The sequence below is a fragment of the Meles meles genome, chromosome 7 (assembly GCF_922984935.1).
Source record: "Meles meles chromosome 7, mMelMel3.1 paternal haplotype, whole genome shotgun sequence".
NCBI classification, from domain to species: Eukaryota; Metazoa; Chordata; class Mammalia; order Carnivora; family Mustelidae; genus Meles; species Meles meles.
This window is the reverse complement of record NC_060072.1, coordinates 79,276,309-79,293,679: the sequence shown is the minus strand read 5'-3', so window position 1 is coordinate 79,293,679 and position 17,371 is coordinate 79,276,309. Positions and strand designations below refer to the sequence as shown.

The 17,371-nt window shown below is 38.0% G+C and overlaps 1 protein-coding gene across 2 annotated transcripts in view; it reads right to left on the bottom strand.

Moving 5' to 3' along the window:
• Positions 1–2,722: 2,722 nt before the first annotated feature.
• The window catches only part of CNTN1 (contactin 1), a 364,883-nt gene continuing 350,234 nt past the window's right edge, over positions 2,723–17,371 (bottom strand). For both annotated transcript variants that reach the window (XM_046011118.1, XM_046011117.1), the window contains one exon: positions 2,723–5,187. In XM_046011118.1, the coding sequence (XP_045867074.1) occupies positions 5,111–5,187 (77 nt within the window). In that variant the 3' untranslated portion in view covers positions 2,723–5,110. The remainder of the gene's footprint in view (positions 5,188–17,371) is intronic.

The window sequence follows — 17,371 nt, the reverse complement described above, 5'->3', positions numbered from 1 at the left end:
TGTAGGTCCCACTATTTGAGCCAATAAATTCCGTTTGCCCCCTTCTGTTCATTTTATGGAAGAGGAAACTTTGCCTCCAAATACCACATTACTTGTCCAAAGTCTCATGAGTAATAACAGATAGAGTTAGAATTTGATCACAAGTCTATCCAATGGCCTCAATCCTTTCATAACTGCATTTCTGAAAGTTTTAAAAAAATGTCCGTACGGTAAAACTTATATGCTGTAGAGTTTTATGAGTTTTGACAAATGCATAGATTTGGGTCCCTCCCACTCTTTCCATCACCTCTAAGAGTTCCCTGACGCTGTTCCTAAGTAGTCAGATTCTCTCCCTACTCTGCTGCCTGGCAACTACAAACCTGTTCTCTGTCTCTGGAGTTTCACTTTTCCCAGAATGTCATATGGATGGAATCACACAAACATTTTGAAGCTGACTTCTTTCACTTAACACAGTGCATTTGAGATTAACTTACTTTGTTGTATGTTGTCAACACGAATGTTTTCTGAAAGTATGCTTACGGCAGCATTTCAGCCATATCCTCATTAGTGTGAGTGGAGCACATACAGGTTTTATAAAGGGGAAAGGAGAAGAATACAGGGTTGAATAACACACTCCTAAGATTTATATCCATCTGGAATCTGTGGCTGTGTTCTTATTTGGAAATAGGGACTTTGCAGATGTCATTGAGTTCAGATGAGGCCACACTGGAGGGACCTAATCCCATGGCTAACATCCTTAGAAGAAGAAAGAAATCTGGACACAAAGTCACTCAAGGAGAACTCCAGTTGACAATGGAAGCAGAGATGGCGAGATGCAGCTGTAAGTCAAGGAATGCCAAGGATTGCCTGCAACCGTGAGAAACTAGGAGAGAGGCACAGAACAGATTCTCCCTCAGAGCCAACTGTGCCAGCATCTTGATTTCAGACTTCTAGCTTCTAGAAGTGTGAGAGAATAGATTTCTGTTGTTTGAAGCCATGTAATCGTGGTCATTTGTTATGACAGCCCTAGGAAACTATTATAACTAAACCAATGAGGTATTCAGCACTATTTTCAAGGCAGCTTCTATCAAAACAAAGGGGCCTTACTGAGGAGATAGGATAAGTGGAGGCCCAGTTCCTTCATTTCACAATTTTGCCTTAGGATGAGCTTGACTCAATTCTACAACCAAATTCATAATAGCATCATAGGCACTGTTATATGTTACCCCACGTATCAAATTTGTTATTAGTAACTAAAAAGTGAAACCTGTTTTTAAGATATTATAAAAATGTAGAAACGTAATCTTGGCCTCCCATCAACTAATTTTAAAGTCATCTCATCCAAAACCACTTTGTTTCTATTCTAAAAAAAGAAAAAAGAAAGTTCAAGTTGTGGAGGGGACACCTTTCATCAATCTTTTTATTAACAACCTTCAGAAGATTATAGTCAGGAAATTAAGTATTAAAATTTAATTAAGTCACCAAGTGACATGAAAAAAAAAGAGCAAAAGAAATCCACATTCCTTTAGAGAAGAAATCTAAAGTACATTTCAGTCTGCTGCTTGGATTTCAGACATAAATAAATTGGGATATTTTTATTAGACTAAAAGTGTATATAGCATTTTGATACTTAAGATATGTAACTAAAAGATAAGAAATTCGGTCGTCGGTAAATTAGCATTTCAGAGAGGCCAAGAAAATGTATTTTTTTCCTTAAGAGATACTTAAAATATGTACACATGATGTTGCTCTTGTTGACTCAGTTAAAAATATCAGTTAATACAGCTTGTAGTAATCATAAAAGTCTTTGATTCTCAAGTCTGGCTCCCTACCAGACACTCCTGAACAACCTAAAATGATACAGATTCCTGTTCCTCACTTTCCAAATTCTGATTTGGTAAGTCTGGACTGGGACCCAGAAGACTCTATTTTATTTTTTCGAATTCTCTAGGTGATCCTGATAGGCAACCAGGTTTGAGAACCACTAACATGGAAAACATTCTCACAGAAAAAAGCTTTGATCTCCCAAAGCCCACGGAATTAGAGCTAGGGTCAATCCAAGGTCAAATACCAAAAGCAAAATATTAGAATGGAAGTAATCTAATACTTAGGGTCAAGAAACAGGGTCAGGGTCCAAAAGGGAAACCAGGATCCGGGGTGGAAGCAAGTTTCATGAAACAGGAAGGGAGGTTGGAATGCCAAAGATAAATCATAATCAGATCATGGAAGATCGTAAGGCAGAACACAGGGAGCCCTGGGATTCAGAAGTTTGGGCTTAGTCCAAATCAGGATTCAGAGAAGGCTTTACCTGTACCAGACCTGTCTGTAGAGTCACGCTTTTATGTGAATTCCTCTATTAGAAAACCAGTTCCTTCAAGGTTGAACTAGCTGCTGCTGCTTCTGCTTCTCCTTCTCTTTCTCCTTTTCCTGCTTCTTGAGCATTTAGCAGTTTGCTCTAGTGTCTAGCATTAGATTGAATGATATTTACTGAGATCTCCAAAATTGAACTTTTCCACCAGGTAGTCTTATTTCAATGAAATAACGCCGGTGTATGTTCACATGTGCACACAGGCAAGCTCATGTGTGTGTCTCTTTACATCTGTGTGTATATTTTTTGCAGAATCTTTCAAACAATTAACTGTTGCTTAAGAAGTAATATTTATTCTGTGCTATTGAACTTATAAAGAACTTTCTAAAAATGAATTTTCAACTTTAGGTAAATTGAAAGGACAGTTATTATTTCTTGGGTAACAGTAAGACATTTATTTCTTTATAATTTGTTTTCATTCATAAAAAGGACAAAGCACAGTCCTATACTACTCCATTGAAAAAATGATAAAAAATAACTAAAAAAATCAATTCAATATTTCTCAGTATCAAATAAAATTACTATCACCTTTCCTGAAATACAAAGAAACAACAGATATGTCTATATCTATATAAAGTTTAATCAAGAATCTTGCGTCTTAAGCAGATGATACATTAGTTAGTTTGACAACAGTTGAAAACTGATGGTCCCAGTCAAATTTGTACAATTGTATGAGGAAATGAAAAGCTTGAGTTATCAGTGTATGAGAGATTTTAATCTACCTTATCTCTGTCACGAATTTAAAATTAAACAACCAACCTCCAAAGTCTGTTTTCTTCTTACCTTTCAGAACCATTTCATGCAAAATCTAGCCAGGTTTGCTCTTTATTGCACTACATTAGAAAATAAAAGGCAAGCATGCATTTGGCAAAAGATTTAGTTGTCGATTATATAAAAATGCCCAACATGGGTCACATTGCAAAAGGAAAACCTCAAAGTGTAACAATGAAAACACAAACATTTGTACAGAGGCTTACAACATATTCGTTTCCCTAAAGTATGAAGAGATTTTGTTTCCTTTTCAAATAATTAAGTATTTTATGAAATCTGGTAATGATTTTAAGACTGCTGACATACTTCCACTGGGAAATCATCCATTTCACTTATTTTTAAAAAGTTTCATTTTATAACAAAGAGTTGAATGTAAACTAATGAAATATTTATTGATATTTTCATAATGAAAACTCTAAACATTTACACATAGATATATAGTACAAAAATTATACAAATTAAACAAAGGGGGGTAAAGTAGTAATAGATCTATTTTGCTTCCTGTAAATATTTTTTTATGAACCTATAAGGTATCCTTTCTAAAAAGATAAACTCTATCTCTAATTAGCTAGCAAGGTTGTGCTAATAAAATAGGATTACACCTCCTGAATCATCAGACATTGCACTATTTCATGAGCCAGCTAATCCTTTATTACTCCATTTCTTTCACATCCACACTCAAATACATTTGCTTGCACACCATGGAGAATGAAGAAATGTGCGTCTTCCTTTTTACAACTCATAAAAACCTAAAGCACCAACGCTTGGGAGACACCATTGGACCGACATATTACTTGTCTCCTCCTGGCCTTCCAGTACGCATACTTTCAAGGTACCATTAGCAATATATTGATTTGGTATTTTTAGCCAGTTTTCAGTATTGCATTGAAGTGGGAAATGAGCTTAAAACTAAATTAAAAAAAATAACGTATATTGTGTTTTTTTTCTGACCTCCAGGTGATTTCTTGAGATCTTCAATAATGCAAGGTTTTACTTAGAAATGTAGCACAAAAACAAAGATACTAGAATATTATTAGATCACGCTGATATTCACTTAACTGTCATTTGTTCCTAGCTGGGTAAAGACTGTCACATCTCAATTAAAAAATGGAAGCACTCTACTTTTCAAAATTCATCATCCCACGTATGAATAAATACAGCAATAGGATGATTCTCTAGATAAAAGCTGTGATTTTTGAGGTTTGAAATTGACAAGAAAAGCATAACTTCAGAACATAATATCAAAGTAAAGAAAAATCTTCATATGGTTGTTAACTTTACTACTAGACAACTAACTTAAAAGTGTTACTGATTCTGAAAGCCAAATATATAGAAAATTACTTTCTTTTAAAATAAGAATACTGATAACAAGTTCTAGAATTGGTTTTCAATATTCAGAATCTTTTAACTCATCCAGTAAAATGATTTGGTCATGGAATTTATGTAAAAATGTTTCAGTTATAGCTATCTTTTGTTAAGACAACTCAAAATGTCATGAATGATAGGGGCCATTCAAAAATATGCAGGACCCAAAACAGAGAATAGTACAAGAGACTGTATTACTCTTAACATTTACCACATACGATCAACATTTCAACCTCTATTATATTTCACGACTTGTTATTAAGTTTAAAGCACCTGTGTACGGTGATTTTTACTTTCACTCTACAGCCTATAGTATTGAATTGAACACTGTAACTTGTCCCATTGGATTAAATCATGCAACTGTCACAGAATCAGGTTAAGTGGTTTATAAGGCATATTGGAACGAGTTAAAAATTATTTTATATCCATTTAAAAGTTTATTCTTTTGGATGAAAGGGTTCCTGAATGCCTCAGTCATGACGTGTGTTGTAAATCAGTTGGACAGTTTGTTAAAGTGTAATTTATTTGGCTTTGGGCGGAGCCATAGGAATTGGAAGGAACTGTAGTCATCATAGGGATGGAGATGTCCTCTGAGCTGGGCCGGGAACAGCAGCTGTCACACCACATTCAGATTGCCAAGTAGACAACGATGCCAAGGGCTGGCAGCAGGAAGCCGAGAAGACTTGGTGATAGGGCAGACACGCCTGCAGAGTAAACCAAAAACGTGCATATTATTTCATTGAGAATGGCACTATTTCTCATTTACCCTGCTTGGGGAAAGCCAGAGTATGCAGGCCTGAAAAACAAATGGTTCCTTTAAAAAAAAAAAAAAATTCTCTGTACATCAGTGATTTAAAGAAAACAAAAACACTTGATCAAGAATTTCATATATGAGATCAAGTGGCTGTTTCTATAACACGCTCCTATAAATCATTTCTGATAAAATCACAAGTGCTTATGTTTTCCTACCAGAAGGTGTTGTCAAGAAACATATGTAAATAAGCAAACAAACAAATGGGAAAAAACCCCACATATGTAAGGTGTTCAAAAATAAGATAAAAAGATATGCTGAAGATACTAATAATGTTACCTGGGATAAAAATATCATGGGTATACCGGATAGATTTTGCAAAATTTGATATCCAATGGTTTTAAGACATTTAGGTGCTTACACACAACTATTTGAGGAATATATTGTTGCTAATAGTAAATAATCTATTCAAATTTTTATCTAAGGAAAAATTGTCCTGAGATATTATGTTATGAATTAAAATTAAATATGATGTAATGTACTATGGACTTATGTTACATCTTGGGCTAATTACAGCTAGAAGGGCTCCTCCTGTGGTCAAGTTTATGGGTGCAGGTCTTGCCCACACTGGAATTCTTGAGAAAAGGCTAAAAAATGGGCTCAAGAAGGCACTCCCTTTCCACTCCCCACATCTCCTAGGATTCCTTTAATGAACACACTGCTGGAATGAATGCTGAGCTAAAAAATACAATCAACAGCTCGTAAATATAGTAGATCTGTGTCAAGTTGTAGAAGTTAATTTGAAACCTTAAAACCTTATTATCTACCATGTTAACAGTGGCCCCCAAGAGCCCTTTGGAATGTTCTTCTTATACTGGGAAGAGTCAGGGCATTTCTCTTGCATCTCAAGTCATTAAAAGCACATTCATGGGGGCGCCTGGGTGGCTCAGTGGTTTGGGCTGCTGCCTTCGGCTCAGGTCATGATCTCGGGGTCCTGGGATCGAGTCCCGCATCAGGCTCTCTGCTCGGCAGGGAGCCTGCTTCCCTTCACTCTCTCTGCCTGCCTCTCTGCCTACTTGTATCTCTCTCTGTCAAATAAATAAATAAAATCTTTAAAAAAAAAAAAAAAAAAAAAGCACATTCATGTTCCCCACCGGGGAAAGACGATCGTATCTATCCGCACGCCGGTATCTCACTAGTGCCCTGTCAGCAACGCTTAGTGCTGCATAGAAACATAAGAGAAGTATGATCAGAACCAGATAAAGAAATAAGCAGCACAGTGAGGGTGGAAAAGTGAAGGCAGAGCAACAAGGGCAATATAAATGGCCCTCAAGTAGCTGCTGACAGAGCACGAATACCACTGCTGCCCAAGAACGTGAGGAAGAGCAATGGTAACACCAATAGCCAGTATGGAAGTACTACTTACTGTTCTACAGGTATGAGACAGACACTCTGCTGGCCTTTCATCTACATTATGACACCAACCCAACAACCAATGATGGTGGGTCTTACTATCCTGATTTTATAGATTACATAACTCCGATTTGGGTAAGATGACTCGCTTAAAGCCAATGGCCAATAGAGGGCAGAGCCAGGATTCCATTGCTTATCCACCAGGCTCCCAATGCCAGGCTCTATCTTTTTTTTTTTTTTTTTTTTTTTTTTCTCATTTTATTTATTTTTTCAGCGTAACAGTATTCATTCTTTTTGCACAACACCCAGTGCTCCATGCAAAACGTGCCCTCCCCATTACCCACCACCTGTTCCCCCAACCTCCCACCCCTGACCCTTCAAAACCCTCAGGTTGCCCCAACCTCCCACCCCTGACCCTTCAAAACCCTCAGGTTGTTTTTCAGAGTCCCCTAAAGATACAAACATAGTGATCCGAAGGGGCACGTGTACCCGAATGTTTATAGCAGCAATGTCTACAATAGCCAGACTATGGAAAGAACCTAGATGCCAGGCTCTATCTTTTTGGCACTTTGTGTAGACCGCTTTGGAAAAGGACCAGTTCTAGAAAGGCATAAGGACACACCACTCCACACTCACAAAGGCAGAGAAAGAAAATTAATGACCTACGAGAAAGCACAGCACCTAAGTTGTTTCAAAAAGAGTCTTTGTATTCACATAGTATTTTTTCATTCTCTTTTTCTACATAGATATTTTAAAAATATGCCACAGCACACATGTTATTTTATTCCGATAAGGTGACCAATAATAAACCTCAATCACACAGAAAAAGTTTAGTTTTCAATGTTTGACCTAAGTTAAATGATCTGTCCTGACGACTTTTGTCTGAGAATGACTGCAGGGTCTGTGCATTGCTCTGTCCTCTGACCACAAATTACATCGAGGGAGATACACGTTCATGTACTTGCCTAAATGTGTGGGTTGGCTCATACAAACTGTGGCTGCAGAAAGAAGTTTAGTCAATTGTGGATGCCATTTTGAAGTTTTGGTGTTAGTATGAAAACCAAACCCAATTTCATAATTTGTGGCTTCAACATCAGGATATTTGATTTATTTTAAATAAACTCTTCATGTTTATGTGTGTTATATTTAATTTCTCTAATGGCTCAAGCTTATGTAATTGTGGTCTTCATCTTCAATTCTGTTTCACATTCCAAGCCCAAATTAGAGATCTGACTGAATTACTATTTAAAGTCATTTTAAATGTGGGATCCCTATATTCTTGAAGCATTTTCAATATATATTGGTTTTATATCTAACAAAATGTATATCATAATGCTGCTATCAAGTATAATGTCAGTAATTATATGGTATGCAGTAAACATATTTTGCTCTCACATATTTACTGCATGTCAAACGTGAACAAGTAATCAATCTTGAATCATTTTTCCCGATCAGAACAAAGGTAATGCCTATTTAGAGTACTATAGCTTTTGCATTGAATTTTCTTGATTTTTTTAACCTCAACTACCCTTATTTATTATTTCCTTCAGGAAGGATTCCTGCTGGAGAGAGTTATATATTGAGAAGGGAAATCCTAATTAAAAGTTAAATAGTGCTTAACAATCTTTGCAAGTATTATGATAAGTAGAGAACCATTCTAATCAGTTTTTAATACAAATTTCTATCTTAAAAAAAAGATTTTATGTATTTATTTGACAGAGAGAGAGATCACAAGTAGGCAGAGAGGCAGGCAGAGAGAGAGGAAGGGAAGCAGGCTCCCCGCTGAGCAGAGAGCCCAATGCAGGGCTCAATCCCAGGACCCTGGGACCATGACCTGAGCCGAAGGCAGAGGCTTAACTCACTGAGCCACCCAGGTGCCCCACAAATCTCTTTTCTGATGCTTAAATTTGGACACATGGTCCAATCCAAATTGCTACTGCTGATGACGCTAAAAGACAGAGAAGTTCCTTCTTGTGGTGTCACTTTATGTGTTCACAGCTGTTAATGTCTCTAGGTTCTGAACAACTTCAGGACAAGGAATATATCCAAATTGTATTTTCAGCTATGTTAACAAATACCAAGTGCAGTATATAGTGAGTACTTGACCCATGATATTATAAATAATTCTTTCAGCTTTAATCCCTGAGCTTTTTCTCATGAAGAGCAGAAGATGGGAGAGATAATAAAAGGGTAGAACAAGGGTTAACTTTTAAGGAAGAAAGCAAAGGAGAACACGTGACCTGTAGTGGAACCCTTGGTATTTCTTTACATTTTATGTCCTCTCTGTTGCATAATCTAAATTTTAGGCACCTGGGGAAAGGAAGGGGGTTGCCCATTCCCATTAATGCTTTTCCTCAGGAAATCATTTTTCCCCCCATAGGAGAGATGATATTAAAAACATGTATCGGGGCACCTGGGTGGCTCAGTCAGTTAAGCGTCTGCCTTCAGCTCAAGTCATGATCTTCAGGTCCTGGGATGGAGCCCCGTATCAGGCTTCCTGCTCAGCAGGGAAGGGGTCTCCTTCTCTCTCTCACTCCCTCTCAAAAAAATAAAGAAAATCTTAAAAAAAAACCCCATATATCAAAAAGGCATTTATTGGGGTGCCTGGCTGGCTCAGTCAGTAGAGCATGTGACTCTTGATCTCAGGGTTGTGAGTTTGAGCCTCACATTAGGTGTAGAGGTGACTTAAAAATAAAAATCTCTCTCTCTCTCTTTTTTTTTAATTTTTTTTAAAAGATTTTTATTTATTTATTTGACAGAGATCACAAGTAGGCAGAGAGGCAGGGAGAGAGAGAGGAGGAAGCAGGCTCCCTGCTGAGCAGAGGGCCCGATGCGGGACTTGATCCCAGAACCCTGAGATCATGACCTGAGCCGAAGGCAGAGGCTTAACCCACTGAGCCACCCAGGAGCCCCCTCTCTCTCTTTTTTTTAAAGGCACTTATTTTACTGTTCTGTCCAGAGATCCTCCAATTTGTCTTTCACTCTTATAATTTGCCCTGGGCTTTGGGAAGGCAAGATGGTTGATTCCCCACTGCCTAGAGGCATGCTTAATATACACTCAGTGTATATACAGTGTATATACACTCAGTGTATATGTATACAGTACATATACTGTATGTACATGTCAGTAGATGTTTGCTGTTGAAATGTGTTGAGTTCAACAGAACTGCTGGGATAGCAGCAAGCTTAGAGAAGTGAAAGAGTATAAGTCTATCTGGGACTGAGAGTGAAAAGTCAGCTCGGATGGAAGAACAAAGCCACACGTCTTTATTCAGGTTGGTGTGACAAATACAGATAATGCCAACTGTAAGCTTAACTGGAGATAAGGTTATACCACAGCTATCAAATGCCATAACGACCCCTTCATTGAGTGGCTAGTGCTGCGTCACCAGAGATGCCCAGGACTTCACTTGCCATCTATTACTGGGAATACTCAGTTGCTCAATCACCCTCCCTTCATGACGGCCCCCAACCTTAGTTAATCCCCGCTTCTCCTCCCTCTGTCAGTCTCAGAAAGAGCAGATCCACAACTGATCACTATTTCCCTTAAAAGCCCTTCTGAAGTCTGAGCAGGAACTTAAACCTTACGTCAAGAAGGTTCTCTTTCCCACTCGAGTGGTGTTCCACAACTGCTCTGGCCTGTTTCTGGCTGCATCCAGTCAGTTACAGGGAGTCTGACTACCTGTGGGACTGCAGGTTTGTGCTTGGTCTTCAGCTGTTCTGGTTTCCACAGCATGAAGAGGCAAACTTGAGGATCAGTGAGCAGGTCACTGTCCTGGTAGGAGCCATGAGTGTACTGGAAACAGTAGTGTATGGCAGATAAGAGTAAGGCCGCTGGGGCCAAGCAAAGTCCAAATCCTGCCTCTGCCTTTCATTGGCTAGGCAATCTCGAGCATGTTGTTTAATCTTTTAAAGCCTTAGTTCCTTCAGCTATAAAATGAGGATAATAATATGTCTCATGGCTGTATTCTGAGAACTGAGAAAATGCCTACCGATAGTTCTGAAGTATTTTTTAGCAGCATAACCTTTCTTTTTTTTTTTTTTTAAAGATTTTATTTATTTATTTGACAGAGAGAGAGATCACAAGTAGGCAGAGAGGCAGGCAGAGAGAGAGGAGGAAGCAGGCTCCCCGAGGAGCAGAGAGCCCGATGCGGGGCTCGATCCCAGGACCCTGAGATCGTGACCTGAGCCGAAGGCAGTGGCTTAATCCACTGAGCCACCCAGGCGCCCCACAGCATAACCTTTCTTTAGTAACAATCATACGTAGGGGTACCTGGGTGGCTCAGTCATTAAGCATCTGCCTTCATCTTAGGTTATAATCCCAGGGCCCTGAGCTCGAACCCTGCATTGGGCTCTCTGTTCAGTGGGAATCCTCCTTCTCCCTCTCCCACTACCCCTGCTTGTGTTCCCTCTTTTGCTGTCTCTCTCTCTCTGTGTCAAATAAATTTTTAAAATCTTAAAAGAAGAAAAAAGAAAAAAGAAACAATCATATGTAGAAGTTCATTACTCAAGTAGGAAGGAAAGGGATGCCTTTTTCAAAGATCTGGAATTTCAGCAGCAGTAATAATTACATAAAGGAAGAGCTAAGAAACTTAATAAACCACTATGGCTGGGTCTATGGAAGATTAGCATTTCTGACCTTATTTATTTGTACCCTTTGGAGCAGACTACCAGATTTCCTTCCTCCATGTTCGTGCTGGTACCTTTACTTCCTCAAGCCCATCACTCCATACAACATGGCGGGGGGGTCTACTTATCACAGTTTGAAAAGAGCTGCCTTATGTAAAGCAGAAAATGCATGGCTAATAGAAAACTCCTGTACATTTTAGTAATTCATACTAAATTTGATGTTTATTTCTTGGTATCGATATCTTGCATTGTATTCTTTGAAAAGCAGATGAGTAGAAGGCAAAACAAAACAATACAAAAAGCAGGTGTCCCCTGCATATAACTTACATTTGAGACACATGTCCGCTTGCTATTACCCAATCACACACATGTCCTTTTAGGCACAAATATCCTAGAATGTCCTTCCACCTATTAAGGCTGCATATTGAACTTTCTTGCAGTGGTCTAGCTCAAGTGTTATCTCCTCTGTGGCACTGTAGTTTGGATCTTTGGTTTCAAGTAACAGGAACCCAAGGAAAACGCCAGTGTCACAGCGCTTTGGAACAACTACAACCACAGACACGAACCCCCGGGTCTTCCATGTTTATGACTTTCATCTCCTCTTCCTTTGCATATTGTCTCCAATTCTGAGACTGATTTCTCCTCAAGCTAGACAAGAGCTCCAAGCTCACAGCCTTATATTCTCAAGAGCAAAAAAGATGACACCTTTTTACCCAAACTGTAGTGAGAAAACTTTCAAAGAACAATTCTTTTTTTTTTTTAATGGTTTGATGTGCTGTTTGTCCTAGTTAAAATATTGGCATTTCATTTTTTTTTTGGTTTGTTTTTAATTAATTTTTTTTTCCTCACCATAGCACATACCCTCTCCAATGTTGACCCAGCAATTGCACTACTGGGTATTTACCCTAAAGATACAAATGTAGTGATCTGAAGGGCCATGTGCACCCCGATGTTTATAGCAGCAATGTCCACAATAGTCAAACTATGGAAAGAGCCTGGATGTCCTTCAACAGACGAATGGATAAAGAAGATGTGGGATATATATATATATATATAATGCACCCATCAAAAAACCCCAAATCTTGCCATTTGCAATGATGTGGATGGAACTAGAGGGTTATTGTGCTAAGTGAAATAAGTCAGAGAAAGACAATTATCACATGATCTCACTGATATGAGGAATTTGAGAATCAAGGAAAGATTTGGATTTGCATAGTCTGGGTCACATACCCTCCCCTAGACCAATTACTGTGGCTGAGTTAGTGCATTTCTGTGATAGAACTAGGCAGGGAAGCAAGACTTAAATGTCAATGTTCCTTCTGATCTCAGGAGGATTTGTACTTTCCCCAGTACTGTGGGGATCAAGAAGTAAAGCAGAACCATAGAAAGCACTATGGGGATCAAGAAGTAAAGCAGGAGTTCTGACAAAAACAATACCCCTCAGCTAAAAACTTCAAATGCACACCGAGTCACCAAAAGCAAAATAGAATAATCCTTATCTCCTCCTACATAATCTTTTTGTCAAGAAACATGCCACAAGAGTAATATTCTGTCCATAATTTTGGAAAACGTGTTTTGTGGTAATGGGAAAAATATGTTTCAGGCAATTGCTTCCCCTTCTCTAAACTGCCTTCCTCAACTTTCACATATTTTTCTAATTGCTTGAGGCCAATCAAGAAAAGCAAGTGATCTATTTAGCTACTGAAGACTTAAGGATCCTTTATTTCTGTAAACTAGTGACAGTACAGGAGTCATTTTTATGAGTAATCATTGAAAGCCACTCAGAATAGGTGCAGCATTAGACACTGTAAGCCTGGAAGCTTTTTTTTTTTTTTTTTTTTTTTTTTTTGTGGGTTGGATGTTGGAGTACACAAATACATATGGTTATATTTACTTTAAGATCTGGAATTTCAGCAGCAGTGATAATTACGTGAAGAATGAGCTAAGAATTTAATAAACCTCTATGGCTGGGTCTATGTAAGATCACCACTTCTGACCTTAATTTATTTGTACAGGAAAACCTAGAAGGAGTTTGTCATTTTACAAATTCAATCAATCATAAGGATTTAGTCTGGTTAAGTAGCGGTGAAGTGTTTTGTTTTTGGTTAGCCTAACCAACTGGGAATTCTTCATCTGTCTTTTACTAACTATACACACTTTAATTAACTATTTAATAGTATCTGTTTGTCCACTGGATTATCATATAAGGTAGGAAATGATGCTTATTTTTTTTTAATTTGTGGCAGAAATGGGTGAAAACAAAGGTTAAAGGAGGAAGAGCTGTTTCTGACTTGGAGATACGGAAATATAACTTAAAGTCTAGATGAGTTTTCTTACAAAGATAATTAACACAAAATTTAAGCAATCTAATTTTCTTGCAGGACTGAACATCGGAGCAATATGAAGTCACTGAGGTAAAAGCAAATCATTTCAAAACTTGTCTTGAACATCGATTGGGATTTTATGAAAATTTTGGTTTGTTTGATTCATTTCTTGAAACTCCACCCTATCTTTTCTTCTTCCTCTTTCCTGATTCCCTTATCCCACCACCCCCAGACTCCCACCCTATTCTTCATCTTGTTTAAACACTGTCAATAATGAGAATCTTGAATAGAGCTGAGCTCTACAACTGAAATACTTATAGAGCAGGAAAGTTTTACTTGCCTGGAAACTGGCATAAAATTTGCAATAAAATGCCTGCAATTTAGTGAGGCTAATGTTAAAATTTCCTTAAGGCCATCTACCAAAATCATTTTTATAAATTGTCTAGTGCTTATTTAAATGAGAGGAGGTGGCTTTTTAGAAAGGTACTTAGCTGGGTTTGCTTCAAATAGGTCTCTGGAGGAAAATGTCAAGACATGTCTCAATTTTAAATCAATTATTTAAGCATTAACTCTCTGCCTTTGACAAAATGAAGTAATGGATATTTACCCCAGTTGGTTTTAAGAATTTCTGGGAAAGAAAATGAAAGAGAAATCAGAAAATAAAACAAAACAGAATTTTTCCACATTTTTTTCATCATTTTCTTTCCTTTAGATATCTATTTTTTTATGGTATCTGTGTATATCAGCTTAATTGTTTTGCTTTAGATAAATTTTATTTCTTTATGTCCCTTTGGACTGGTAAATACTAAGTTACGTGGAGAAGGAGAAAGACAGCCCAAGGCTTACTTCTGTCAATAGCTAGTTGCATAACTTTAGGCAAAATAATATTTGGACTCAAGATGTGGCTCTGATGTTGGTGTGATCTTTGGCTATTTTACTTGTCAAGGATGTGGATTTTCCTTCTGGAAAATGATAGGGTTCAATGTTATAAGTCCTAAGGTTCCAACTATGGTCATGAGCCTATGATTCTAAGCAAACCATAATATATTTAAGAATATCAAGCAATGAGCCATAAAATTTGCAAACATATTTGACATATTTCCCCTCATTTATAATAATCAAAGTTGATATTAGCTTATAAAGACACATTAAAAGTTTGATCATGTAAGTGATAGTGGCTTTGATGGGTTTTTTCAAACTCATGCAACCTACTAATCTTGCTGCTCCTCCTTGTTTGGCAATTTTAAACCCAGATGCCAAGCAAAATAAGATTTTTTTTTTTTTTTTCTTGGCAGGGGTACATGGTTTGCTGGCAGCTTATCCTGCCAGTGTATTCTTTCCTTAATGTTGACTCTGGCCCTTTCCAGGTCAGAACGTTAGATTGCCAGGATGCATTTCCTCTTTGAGAGAGAAACATACATTTTCAATATAGCAATGACCAATTCTTTGCTGGGAAATGTTAGAGTAACTTCTAACTGCCTATTGATCAACAAAGATAGATTTGGTTCAAATAACCAAATAATTTTGGGGCAAGATGAGACTATGAGGATCTTTTAAATTAGCTTAGTTTACCTACTTCTTTAGAAATGCAAGGTGATGTTTTCACAAGAGCATGAGACTCTGCATTAGAAAGAATTCTATTGGAGTAAATTTGCCCTCAGTGTCCCATTTGAATATATTTGAATATATTTGAATTTATTTGCCCACACAAAGTACTTAAGTGCTCAGAGTCTCCAGTTCCTTATTTGCAAAATAGGAAGTGTAATACATAGCAGGGTATTTGTGCTAATTAAGTGGAAAAAATGCTAAAAACGCATAGGAAAGGGGCGCCTGGATGGTTCAGTGGGTTAAGCCGCTGCCTTCGGCACAGGTCATGATCTCGGGGTCCTGGGATCGAGTCCCACATCGGGCTCTCTGCTCGGCGGGGAGCCTGCCTCTCTCTCTCTCTCTCTCTGCCAGTCTCTCTGCCTACTTGTGATCTCTCTCTCTGTCAAATAAATAAAAATCTTTAAAAAAAAAAACGCATAGGAAAATTCATCTGATAATTGCAAATTTTGAAATATGAAATATAATTTATTCATTAAAACAATTCTTTTTTCATGAATTTTTAAATTGGTTAATTTAGAGAGTGGGGGAGGAGCAGAGGAAGAGATAGAGAATGTCAAGCAGACTCTGTGCTGACTGTGAAGCCAGATGTGGGTCAGATCTCATGACCTTGAGATCATGACCTGAGCTGAAATCAAGAGTCTGACGCTTAACCTACTGAGCCACCCAGGTGCCCCTCATGAATTTTCATGAGAATATACTGAGCCTGGGGTGAGACAGAGGAGACCAAGACCTCAGTATTTCAGTCCCATTCTACCAAATGTGCAACATGTGTATAATGGATTTCATGGGTTTATTTTTTTTCAATTTGTATAAAACCTTTAACAAATAACATTTTAAGTCTGTATTTGTGATTAATTCACAACCAGAGTCAGCTTGTTAGATGATCTTTATGTTTGTCTTTGAAAATAGCTAATAGAACATTCTTGCATGGGTAGCCCTGGCTTTGTGGAATGTGTTAAACTATTATAAGAACCAGTTTTTTTCAAACTTGATTAAAGTTAGAGAGACTGGGGACTTTATTTATTTATTTTTAAAGATTCATTTATTTATTTGAGAGATAAAGAGAGAGTGTGAGCAGGGGGAGGGCAGAAGGAGACAGAGAGTAGAGAATCTCAAGCTGACTCCCCTGTGAGCACAGAGCAATGACCCCGAGGTCATGACCTGAGTAGAAATCAAGAGTCGGCTGCTTAACCGACTAAGCCACCCAGGTGCCCCAAGACTGGGGACTTTAAATGGCTATTTTATTTTGCCATACTATCAAAACAAATACTAAGTTATCTCCTCCTCTGCCCTGACCTTTCCTCAATCAGTTTTTGAGATAAAAGGACAGAAAGTAGAGTCAGAAAGTGCAAGAATTTGTGTGTGCCCCTTGCCAAGGCTGATGGTTCCTCTTTAATGGTAGGCTTGGGGAACCCCTTGAGCACATCTGTGGCTAACACTTTCCAGACATTTTCAGGAGCTACAGAAACATGCCTATTGGTTTATTTACAGGGAAAGGAAGGCCCCACAGAAACACTTTCTTATTCTATAGCTCTGCCTCTTTATGCTTTTGGAAGACCAGCTAGCATTTTGGCTTATTGACCATAAAGAGTAAGAGTAAAACCTACTGGTCCATGACAGTCAATTTTCCTTAAACTTACAATTGTATCCAGTCAAAATCTAAACTAAGGGAAGCAGGCAGATATGTCTTCCCATAAAGCCCCCAGAGTTCTTCTCAGTTCCTCTTTTACAAAAATTTGAGTAAGTGATCTGCTGATTTTAATACTCATGTTCAAGGTCAGGGTGAGACATAGTATTTTTTTTTTTTTCACGTGAGACAATGGAACCCAAAAGTCTTACTCTTATCATGTGGCAGGATATCATGACTATTCATGCACAGTGTCACTTTGTATAGGCATCCCTAAAATTGTGGCAAATATGACATATTTCTAGGAGAAACACATTTGCATGCCTATTTCAGTACTGGTATTTGTGCAACAAATCATTCCCCAGTGGTAGGAAAGTCTAGGTATACAGTCTTTTAATTTGCTTATAATAGCAGGTCCTTCAAAAAGTTGAACACTATGAGGATAACAGAGAACACACTCTGTCATTTGGGGCTATGAGCCCCCAAATGGGAGTTGTGTTCAGTCTCATGTAACTCCTTTGTGGGACCCTAATTAG